This window comes from Peromyscus californicus, unplaced genomic scaffold (genome assembly GCF_007827085.1).
Source record: "Peromyscus californicus insignis strain IS unplaced genomic scaffold, ASM782708v3 Scaffold_9__1_contigs__length_137607984, whole genome shotgun sequence".
Classification (NCBI taxonomy): Eukaryota; Metazoa; Chordata; class Mammalia; order Rodentia; family Cricetidae; genus Peromyscus; species Peromyscus californicus.
The window spans coordinates 69,861,957-69,873,260 of NW_026294617.1; the positions used below are offsets into that span (position 1 = coordinate 69,861,957).

The 11,304-nt window shown below is 52.7% G+C and overlaps 1 protein-coding gene across 1 annotated transcript; it reads left to right on the plus strand.

Annotated features, from left to right (window-relative positions):
• The first annotated feature begins 400 nt into the window (after positions 1-400).
• Crtc2 (CREB regulated transcription coactivator 2) lies at positions 401-10,208 on the plus strand. The gene is given in 15 exon segments (XM_052731018.1): positions 401-643; positions 3,278-3,379; positions 3,456-3,570; positions 4,588-4,651; positions 5,253-5,321; positions 5,463-5,566; positions 5,657-5,686; positions 5,841-5,905; positions 6,010-6,056; positions 6,182-6,426; positions 6,772-7,055; positions 7,058-7,180; positions 8,572-8,835; positions 9,258-9,444; positions 9,568-10,208. Coding segments are annotated over 15 exon segments (2,073 nt in total). The 5' UTR covers positions 401-490; the 3' UTR covers positions 9,789-10,208.
• The last annotated feature ends 1,096 nt before the right edge of the window (positions 10,209-11,304 follow it).

The following is an 11,304-nucleotide window of genomic DNA, read 5'->3' on the forward strand; positions in this document are numbered from 1 at the left end:
TTCACTCGCCCCACTTGTCGCCTTTCCTGAGGATGACCAACTTTTTCTTTTCTCTCTTCCTTCTTCCCTTTCTGTCTCCACCCCTTCCCTTCCTCTCCGTTTTCTCCGTCTTCCTTTACGAATCCCTCGCCCCTTCCCGTTCGTAGTCTCAGGACTGTGGTAGAACTACCTTTCCCGGCTTGCTTGCGGCGCTGCCGGGAGTAGGTGAGGGGTGGTGCGCGTGCCGGCCTCCCGGGGTCGGAAGGACTGCTGGGAAATGGAGTCCGCTTCCTCCCCTCGCTGTGTGGCTGCGGGCGTGGAGGAGGCCCGTAAACAAACTACAAGTCCCGGCAGGCAGTGCATCGCGGGTCAGGACTAGGCTGGGGCAGAGCCGCTGGGCTCGCGGAGGCGGCGGCGGCGGCGGCTGCTACGGCTGGAGGAGCCGGGCCGGGCCCGCGGCGGAGGCCGTGGCTGGAACTGGGAAGGTGGCGGGGAGGGACGCGGGGGTAAGATGGCGACGTCGGGGGCGAACGGGCCGGGCTCCGCCACAGCCTCAGCGTCCAATCCGCGCAAGTTTAGTGAGAAGATCGCGCTGCAGAAGCAGCGTCAGGCCGAGGAGACGGCGGCCTTCGAGGAGGTGATGATGGACATCGGCTCCACACGGGTAAGGGGCCGTGCCGGGGAGCCCGAGCACAGAGGAGCTGTCGCCAAGCGGATAGGCGGGGCGGGGGCGGGAGCGGCTGGGCAGGAGGCGGAACGCGGCTAGGGCAGCGGGCACCGCCGTCTGGGTGGCGCGGGGTGAGGGCCGAGGGTCAGCTAAACGAATTTTGCCGGGAAGACAGGAACACCGGAGAGATGGGGGAAGTAGGAAAGACTGGATTCGAGTTATTTACGTGTGAGGCAGGACTGGCGGAAGAGGGAAGATGGACTGCCCAAGTCCAGCGCCCGTGGAACAGTTCTTCTGCATCTCTGACCGAGTCCTTTCACAGACTCCACTGAAGCATCCTCAATTATGGATTATGGGTTGGGAGCATAGTCTGCTTGTCCCTAATCTGGCCCTTTCTGAACTTGTGGTCCCAAACTAGTGCCTGTGTGTGCTCTGTTGGGACACTCAACGGCGTCTAGGTTCCTAGGGGAAAGGGCCCCTTGAGTGGTTTGATCTAGCTGTGCTGGGTATATTGGGACAGGAAGTCCCCTCCTGTGTCCCGTCCCTTTGCTTCCTTTTTCAAATATTTCGTGTGGTTTCCTGACTTGAGTCAAGGTGAGGACCATTGCTCACAGAATGGTTCTTAGTGTTTGGCCCTGGCCGTCTGGGAGGAAAGGTAGAGCTTTGAATTGCCAAATTGGGTAAAGGATCATCTATCCTTTCACCCGTGATGTGCTGGACTTTCTAGGGAGATGGCACTATCTGTGAGTCAGTTTCTGGGGTGCTTTCTAGAGTCCTCTATGTGTGGGAAATATTCATTCCTAGGTAGAAGTTCCACAACGAATGTTCAGGCCTCTGCCAAGTTGCTTTGGAACCTCTTCCCGCACCCCCCACCCCCCCCACCTTGATTTCTTGCTTCCCAGGGGCTGGATGTGAGAGGGGTGGGGTGGGCTGGCAGGAGTTTGCAGGTAAACAGCCCTAATTTAGGGACGCAGTTAAGTGATCTCTCATGGTGAAGAGCTGGAAGGGGAGATGGTGGAACATAAGTACCATTACAAGGCCCTTTGGTTCTATGTATGACTGTGACCGATTGTATTTTTGTGTATATCTCCCTTGACTCTGAGTCGTGTGTGTGTGTGTGTGTGTGTGTGTGTGTGTGTGTGTGTGTGTCTGTCTGTCTGTCAGTGTTTCCTCTGATTTTCTAGGGACCACGTGCTCTAGTTTGTGGGAGTTCAAGAAAGATAAGTGGGGAGGCAGATTTGATGCATATGTGTGTGTGCGTGCACACACTTGTATAACCTGCTCTTAACCACCATGAGGATTATGAGCCTTTGACTGCTCCCTTTAAGAGCTTTTGATCATAGTGGAGGTCAGAGACAAGAAGATGGGAGTGAGGCTTATTTCCAGTGGAGAGCTTGAGGCTTTGTCCTCTGGACCATGTTTCTATCAAAGCTTGTGTGTGCAAGCAAAAGCTGTTGAGGAATGAAAAGCTGGGGCTTCTGTCTTTGTGATGCTCTGATTATCAAAAGGCCTTTCTACCTACTTTGCTTTTGCTGATTAACTTCTCTGATACACAGTAAAATATAGTGAGCATACGTAGCCAAAGCCTGGAGAGCCAAGCATCTTGAACTTGGAGTGCAATGCTTAGTTTGTTACCTGGGTAACTGGGAGGGCATGCCGGAGGCAGATACAGCCCTCCGGCATAGACCACCAGAGGACTTAGAGGTCCCATCCATTCCCAGAGATCAGCATCACCCACTGGAAGCCCTGAGCTGATCTGGAACAGAAAGCCAGTTCTGGTTAGTTCTGTGCTACAATGTGGCTCTCTGAGCTCTCAGAATCTCCCTTCCTTGGTTGCTCTCCTCGTTTCCATGCCCTTCTCCCAGCCCTATTTATTTGGCTGCGGGCAGCGTCTGAGCCTTGGAAGTAGCTACTTATCTCTCACACAGAGGCACATGAGATAGAGAGGGACTAAAACTATGGCCAACTGAGGGTTATTTTGTCTCACTTCCTTAGCAGACATCTCCACAAACTCGAGGAGATGGCTCTCCCCAAGTTGGACTAGGCTACTGTGCCCCCTCCCTACCCTGCCAATTCAGGCATCTTAGCGTTCAGTAGAATACTTGGTTTAGGCATCTCTCTTTTGGCAGAAGAATCATCACTTTCAGGTTGTATAGTTTGGGATGTGCAGACTCTACAGCCTTGTTCTAAAGCTGGAAAAGCAGCAGATCCCAGAAGCTTATGCTCCTCAGAGTGTGAAGGAAAGAAACTGTCAATAATGGATCTTTGGCATCGACTTCTGGTCTTCCCGTCGTTTTCTGCTTAGTCTTGGAGACATCTGGAAATGAAAGCAGAGGTGCCTAATAGGCCATCATCTTGTGACTTGCCTCAGTGGCAATACCAACAGACAGAGACAGGCCATGCAGTGTCAGGCCCCGCCTAGCAGGGTTCTGCCAGGCAGTAGGGAGCTCATTGATTAGAAAGCTGCAGAAGGGGAGGGTCGTCTGTACCAGGTCTTGCTGATGTTTCCTCATCACTGTCTTTAGACTGGCAGATGGCCAGTATATTCTGGTGAAAGAAATGACAAAGATGGCCAAAAGGAACAGTGCTCAGGACCTTCCCTGACATACCCATTTGTCTCTTTTATCTCAGTTACAGGCCCAAAAACTTCGACTGGCTTATACGAGGAGCTCCCATTATGGTGGTTCTCTGCCCAATGTTAACCAGATTGGCTGTGGCCTGGCTGAGTTCCAGGTGAGTGGACACCAGCCAAGAGGAGTGTAGGCTCTCAAGCTACTTCCCCTGCTGATTCACCTGTCCTTTTTGGCAGAGCCCCCTCCATTCACCTTTGGATTCATCTCGGAGCACTAGGCACCATGGGTTGGTGGAACGGGTACAACGAGATCCCCGCAGAATGGTGTCCCCGCTTCGCCGATACCCCCGCCACATATCCTTCACAAATGATTTAAGGGCAAAGGAATGGTAGGAAGGGGCTCTCTAGAGACTCATGGTGGGAAGGAGCTTTTGACTTTATATGCTTGGTTTCATCTTTGTCCGGTTCTTCTACCCAGTCTTCTTGAAAAATGACCACAACCTGTGTGTCAACAAGCTCTTGTGACAGGCAGTTGGTGTTCTGTGACTGTGCCCTTTAGTGCTGGTCCTGGCTGGCCTTACTTCTGCTCACTGTGTTGTAAAGCAGCGCTCCCTGCGTTACCTGGGAAGGAAATTTGGTCCCTTCTCCCATTCTGTTGTGAACTTCATTCTTAGAGACTGCTAGCTACCATGTTTGCCTCCTAACCCTTCTAGTCATTTGCTTAGATTGTTCCAGCTCTGCTAAACTTGGCCTTACGGTTTTTTGTTTTTGTTTTTGCTTTCTGGGAGGTCTCTGTGTAGTCCTGGTTGTCCTGTTTGCTATGTAGACCAGGCTGACCGAATAGACCAGATGGCCATCTGCCTGACTCTGCTTCCTGAGTGCTGAGATTAGAGGCCAGAGCCGGTGCCAGTCCTGCTTTTTTGGGGGTGAGGGTGGTTTCATTCTGTAGTCTGGGCTTTCCTGGAACTTGATAGGTAAATCAGATAGGGTTCAAACTTTTGGAGATCTGCTTGTACTGCCTCCTAAGTACTGGGTTACAGCTGTAGACCACCATGCCTGTTTTTGTTCCATTTTGTTTGCTTGTTTTGTGTGCTAGGGCCTAAAAAGTTAGGTGGCTTTCTTCATTGAGATACAGCCCCTGGGGTTCTCTTCTGCTCTTCCTTGTATGTGCATGGTGTGTGTGTGTGTGTTTTAGACAGCATCTTACTATGTATCTCTGACTGGCCTAGAGCTTCCTTTCTTCAGCCTCCCAACTATTGGGATTACAGGCACGAGCCACCACTGCCTGGCTTACTTGTGGAACTGTCTGCTGCCTCCCTTATTCTTTTATCTCTTCTCTCTCTGCTGTTTTCCTTAACCACAGCTATTTACATTGACAGTTCTCCCTATAGCCCTGCCTACTTATCTCCTCCCCCAGAGTCCGGCTGGCGAAGGTGAGTCCAGTGCTGGTGGAATTCCCCACCCATCCGGTCTCTCACATGTCCTAGAGGGGGCTGAGGTGGGCTAGGTACTGGGCTGAGGGTTCAACAGTACCTCCTCTCCTAAGGGCCAAGCTGGGAGGGTGGGGCATCTGGGTAGGTGGTCAGAGTCCAGTCCTGGCCGTGTTGACACGAGTCGCCAAGCCTCCTAGTCCAGCCAGCAGAACCAATGGAGCTATAGCCAAGCTGGGGTGTGTGTGGGGGAGGGTGCAGGTGGAAATGGTGGATGCCAGGTGTAGTGCTGTAACCCTGTTAGGTCTTTGAACCCCTCCTTTCTCTGTCTCAGCCCCAGTACTGCTCTCCAGCAAACTTGCTAGGCTTCAGCATTTCCACTCGGCTTATCTTGGCAGAGAGGAGTTTGTTTCCAGATCTCTTAGATTGAGGAGGGGTGGGGGGGTTATGGATCACAGACATTGGAAGAACCGGAAAGAAAGGTGTGACACTGGGTACCAAGGCCTTTTTAGGTCCGCTCTTGCTGCCACACATTTGCCCACCCCCATGCCTTTCTTGTCCATTGTCAGCCACCTTCCTCCTCCTCATAACTTTTCTGTCCTAGGATGATGCCCTGGGGCAACCTCCCAGCTGAGAAGGGGCAGTTGTTTCGACTGCCATCTGCACTTAACAGGTGATGCTCCTTGACTTCTTGGTCCTCATCTCTTTCCTGTACTTTCTGGGGGCCTGCTCTGCTTCACCCCTTTTCTGGCCCAGTTTGAACGTCGCACTGCTGGAAGACTATCCCTGCTCCTCATCTCTGCTCCTCCGACAGGACGAGCTCTGACTCCGCTCTTCACACAAGCGTGATGAACCCCAACCCCCAAGACACTTACCCAGGCCCCACACCTCCCAGTGTCCTGCCCAGCCGCCGACGAGGTAGGTGGTCCCAGGGAGTAGCTGTGGAGCCTTTTCCTAGAGCAGGCAAACAAGTAGGCACTGCAGCCAAGTCCATTGCATTCCACGCAGGTTTTCTGGATGGTGAGATGGATGCTAAAGGTATGTGCTCTCTACCCATCGTGGGCAGTGAAGGCCAGACGGCGGGGACTTTGAATAGGGTCAGGGAATAGGATCCCCCTTCCCTGCCTCTGCTTCTTGTCGTGCCTTTTGGCTTCTCCTCCAGCCTTCCCATCACCAGTCTTTCTCTTTCAAGTCCCTGCTATTGAGGAGAACTTGATAGATGACAAGCATTTGCTGAAACCTTGGGATGCTAAGAAGGTAGGTGAGGGCCACTGGGTTTCTCCCACTGTCCTGGGGACAGCCCTTCCAGGATTCCCACTGAGATCTGTCCTCTCTTCTAACCCTCTTCCTTCTCTCCTCAGCTGTCCTCCTCCTCTCGCCCTCGGTCCTGTGAAGTCCCTGGAATCAAGTGAGTACCACTGGAAAGCTGGAGTGAGACTGAGTGGGCAGGACAGAGGGGTGTGGACGACTGGTTTCTGCTCCTCTCTGAGCACTTTCTCTTTACACCCTTTCTTCTTCTTCTGTCCTCCCCAGCATCTTTCCATCTCCTGACCAGCCTGCCAATGTGCCTGTCCTCCCACCTGCCATGAACACGGGGGGCTCCCTACCTGACCTCACCAACCTGCACTTCCCCCCTCCGCTGCCCACTCCCCTGGACCCTGAGGAGACAGTCTACCCCAGCCTGAGTGGGGGCAACAGCACCTCCAATTTGACCCACACTATGACTCATTTGGGCATTAGTGGAGGTCTGGGCTTGGGCCCCAGCTATGATGTACCAGGTGAGTGGCTGCCTTGTCCTGGTCACGTGACTACCAGGTGCTACCTGGCTAGAAGGGTGAAGGGGAAGGAGGCGTGATCTGGGATCCTGTGACTGCCCACCAACCCCCACACCCCATATCCTCTCATTGCAATTCTCACCCAGCAAGAATGGGTAGATAATGGCTTTTGCTAGTAAAAGATGGAGAATAACCCCCAATGGGTAGTGCCAATCTCACTGTCAGGGACAGAGTAGGGAGGATTTTGTGTTGCCATATAGTCTGGTCACTGCTACCCATTCTGGGTGGAAAGGGGCCCAGTTCCCGTCAGTAATGTTGGCATCTCTGGTTTTTTGTCTGTGTCTGCAGGACTTCACTCACCTCTTAGCCACCCATCCCTGCAGTCCTCCCTAAGTAATCCCAACCTCCAGGCTTCCCTAAGCAGTCCTCAACCCCAGCTCCAGGGCTCCCATAGTCACCCATCACTGCCTGCTTCCTCCTTGGCCCACCATGCACTGCCCCCCACCTCCCTGGGCCACCCGTCACTTAGTGCCCCAGCCCTTTCCTCCTCCTCTTCCTCTTCATCCACTTCATCTCCTGTCCTGAGCGCCCCCCCTTACCCAGCTTCTACTCCTGGGGCCTCTCCCCGCCACCCAGCCGTGTGCCCCTCAGCCCCCTGAGCTTGCCTGCGGGCCCAGCCGACGCCAGAAGGTCCCAACAGCAGCTGCCCAAACAGTTTTCGCCAACAATGTCACCCACCTTGTCTTCCATCACTCAGGTATGCGTGGCCACTTCCCTCCATTTGTTTCCCTCTTCTCCTTCCTGTGCCCTGCCCCTTGTCTCATCCATCCCTTCCGTTCCTCTGCCCTATCCCGGCCCGTCTGTTATTATCTTGTCCCCTCTGTGCGGAAGAGTACGAATTCTGGCATCGAGCCTTTTGACTTCGCATCATAGTTCTGCCTCTTGATACTTGTCTCCATTCACCAGTTACTGAATTCTCTGAGCCTCAGCAGTCCCATTTAGAAGGTGAAGGTGGTTTTCTGAGCACCAGGGACACTAACATACACGAAGTATTTAGCGTCACGCCTAGCACAGGCACCAGGATAGCTTACCCATTTGCCTTTCTCCTTTCTTTGTTCTTATCCTCCATCACTTCTGTCCTGTCCCATCCCTCTACCATTTCCCTTCTCTACCAGAATTCAGAGTTCAAGAGTCTGAGCCCACAGAGCCCAGTCCTGTCACACTGTATAGATGAAAATCTGGTGCCTGCAGTGAAAGTAACTTCCCAAGACTTACACAGCAAGCGAGGAAGAGGTGATTGAGACAGTGTCTTGTTAGCTCATCTGCCTTGAACTCACTAAATAGTTGAGGCTGGCCTGGAACATCCGATCCTTCCAGGCTCTGCCTCCTAAGAGCTTGGTTTACAGGCATGACCTACCAGGCCCACTTCTTTTCGTTCTTTTTTCTTTTCAGGCTTGCCTCTGTGCTAAGGGAGTTTTCCCTTCCCTCTCCATCTTTAAAAAAATACTTCTCCCACTTTTTCTTCATCCCATTCCTCTCCTCCTCTGTCCTGCTCCATTACTGTTTCCTGGATGTATGTTCTGTGTTCCATCTTTACCCTCTCCTGTAGGGACGACTATCCATGCCAGTGAGGGCAACTTGAGTCTCCACATCTCTTCTCCTTTCTTGCTCTCGTTCCCTCTGGCCTCTCCAGGGCTTCAGAACAGCAGTGCTCATCCATCCTGTGGCATTAACAGTCACTTGTGAGGTGTCACAGTACTCACTCAGTCAAGTTCCAAGGCTTTGGAACTCTCACTTGTGGAGTGAATTCGAGTTAACCTGTTGTTAGCCTCCTTTAGCACCTACATTTTAGTAGCATTTTGTGTCATTTCCACCAACTCGTGGAATGCCCGTGGGAGCATAGGGTAATGTTATTTTGGGGGGAGAGTTGGGAGACAGCTCCCTCTTTGAGCCTGGCAGCTCCAGACTCACAGACTTCCTGCTCAAGCTCCTGAGTGCGGAGTTTGCAGGTGTTGGACCACTATGCCAGGCTGGAGCACTGTCATGCTTGTATTGAGGACAGGTGTAGCTTAGAGGGTGGGGAACTCTGCCTAAGAGGTCTTTTAAAGGGTCACACTGAAGAATACATTTCCCCCTTTTTCTTTTCAGGGCGTCCCCTTGGATACCAGTCAACTGCCTACTGACCAGCGATTGCCCCCATACCCATATAGCCCTCCAAGTCTGGTTATACCCACCCATCCGTCCACCCCCAAATCTCTACAGCAGTTGCCCTCTCAGGCCTGCTTAGGGCAGCCCTCGGGTGGACAGCCCCCAGGCAGGCCGCCACATTATGGGGCACTGTACCCACCTGGGTCCAGTGGGCATGGGCAACAGCCTTACCACCGGCCAATAAATGACTTCAGCTTGGGGAATGTGAGTACACAGACTCAGAGCTCTGAAATGGGAGGGGCCCAGGGTGGGCCAGGTATTCGAGTGGTCTCTTGTACACTGAATTGGGAGATAGGGATGGGACCTCTCTTTTCCCCAGGTAACGTAGCACTGCCAGCTTGGGGCGCCTGTCTTCCTGTGTTTGACCCCTACTCCTGCCCCTCTGTTTCCGCTCAGCTTGCTCTTTGATGACTCCTGCCTTGACCCGTTCTCTTCCTGGCATGCACATGCTCTGGCGCAGCAGGTACGGTGCCCACACTTAATTCGGGCCCCGTGCTCGCTTCTCTTGCTCTGCTTGCTCTCACCTCCCTCTGTCTCTGCTTCTCTTCCTGGGGTGGATGGGGCTTGCTAGGCAGGACACCCTGTTCTAAAGCCCACTTCCTTAAGGTCTGTCTGTGTGTCCCTAGCTGGAACAGTTCAACATGGAGAGCCCATCAACCAGCCTGGTGCTGGATCCCCCTGCTTTTCCTGAAGGGCCTGGATTTTTAGGGAGTGAGGGATCAGTGAGTGGCCCCCAGGATCCTCATGTCCTCAACCACCAGAACTTGACTCACTGTTCCCGCCATGGTTCAGGACCCAATATCATACTCACAGGTGAGGGGACGTGGGTGGTGGTGGAGAGTGGAAGGAAGAATTGCCAGCTTCACTGAGGTACTAGGAGATTGAGGGCTCTGGAGGTGTGTGGATGGGATCCTTACCTACCTCTTTTACACACAGGAGACTCCTCCCCGGGTTTCTCTAAGGAGATCGCAGCAGCCTTGGCTGGAGTACCTGGCTTTGAGGTGTCAGCCTCTGGGCTGGAGCTGGGGCTGGGGCTGGAAGATGAACTGCGCATGGAGCCACTGGGCCTGGAAGGACTAACCATGCTGAGTGACCCCTGTGCCCTGCTGCCTGACCCTGCTGTGGAGGATTCATTCCGTAGTGACCGGCTACAGTGAGGGGCCTTACTGCCATCCTTCATGGCCCTGTCCCCATCACTGTCCTTTTCATCCCTTCCCCCGGCCAGTAGAGACTACTCTCTGCCCCCAGATCCTTTTTTAAAATATGAATGAAGGATCCTAAAAATGAGGAGAGGGCAGGGGCTCAGCCGGGTGGCCCCTGAACACTGCACATCCGGTGGCCTGGGGGAGCTCAAGGAGGGCCTGAAGCACTTGGAACTTTGAGACTGTCTGTCTGGAGGTCAGAGCCTGTCGGAAAGCAAGGTGGAGAGGGGAAGCTTGGAGCTAGGGCTTGTCCAGATAAGGGTGGGCATTACCAGCCCCTCCCTATCTCTCTTCCCCTTGCAATGGAAGAGAGAGCCAGAGTGGATATTATTTTTTATTAAATATATTATATGTTAATAAAAAATCCTAACAAACCTTTCGTGTAGTTGACTGTTTGGGGACCTAAGGAGATTTGATGCCATAAACTCTTCTATGATGCTTTTTTTTTTTATTTATTTTTATTTTATGTGCATTGGTGTTTTGCCATGGATGTCGAGGCCCCTGGAATGCAGATCAGGAAGTATGGACAGTTAGTGCTGGGAATTGAACCCAGGTCCTCTGGAAGAGCAGTCAGTGGTTTTAACCACTGAGTCATCTCTCCAGCACCACACACACACACCTTTTTTGTTTTGTTTTTTTTTTTGTTTTTTCGAGACAGGGTTTCTGTGTAGTTTTGGTGCCTTTCCTGGATCTCGCCCTGTAGACCAGGCTGGCCTCAAACTCACAGAGATCCACCTGCCTCTGCCTCCCGCGTGCTGGGATTAAAGGCGTGCGCAACCACTGTCTAGCTCTATTTGTTTTTTTGAGGCAGGATTGCTTTTATATACTCCAGGCTACCCAGAAGCCACACCTGATTTTCTCACCTCAGTTTCCTGAGTGCTAGGATTGTAGACATATTTTCATCCTTTAAGCATTGTGGTTTGTGGAGAGCCACCAACCTTAGATTTGTGCCTCAAATTGGACATGTCCTAGAGCCAATATATACTTCACCGATGGCAGCAGGAAGTCACCTTATGTGCCCTCGTGTTTGTCTAAGGCTCTGCTGCTGCAACATCAGGGGAGGGGGCACCCTGACTGGCCAGACAAGTTACTCTTCCTCAACCCAAGGCCTGGGGTAAGGAGATGGCTGTTGGCCCAGGTTATGGGTGTTTCTGGTAGAATAACCTCAACTCTCTTGGGGGTAGCTATTCCCAGCATTGGGACTTCTAAAGAGAGAGGATTTGATCATTATTAACTCCAAGGAAGTAGGTCTACCTGGCTCCCCTGGTCATTTAAGCTTGGAGGGCGTGTGTAACTCCACGTTCCTAGGATACTAGCATTGTGTATGAATTCATCCACTTCACTGCTCCATTTGAGTTTAACTCGATGGACGAACCTTGGAGACAACCATGTTCCCTTTGTCAGCCTTCACCCAGCACGGTGAAAGGAGTGCTGCCCCTCCCCACCTCCACTATTCGGCTTCATGCCTCTC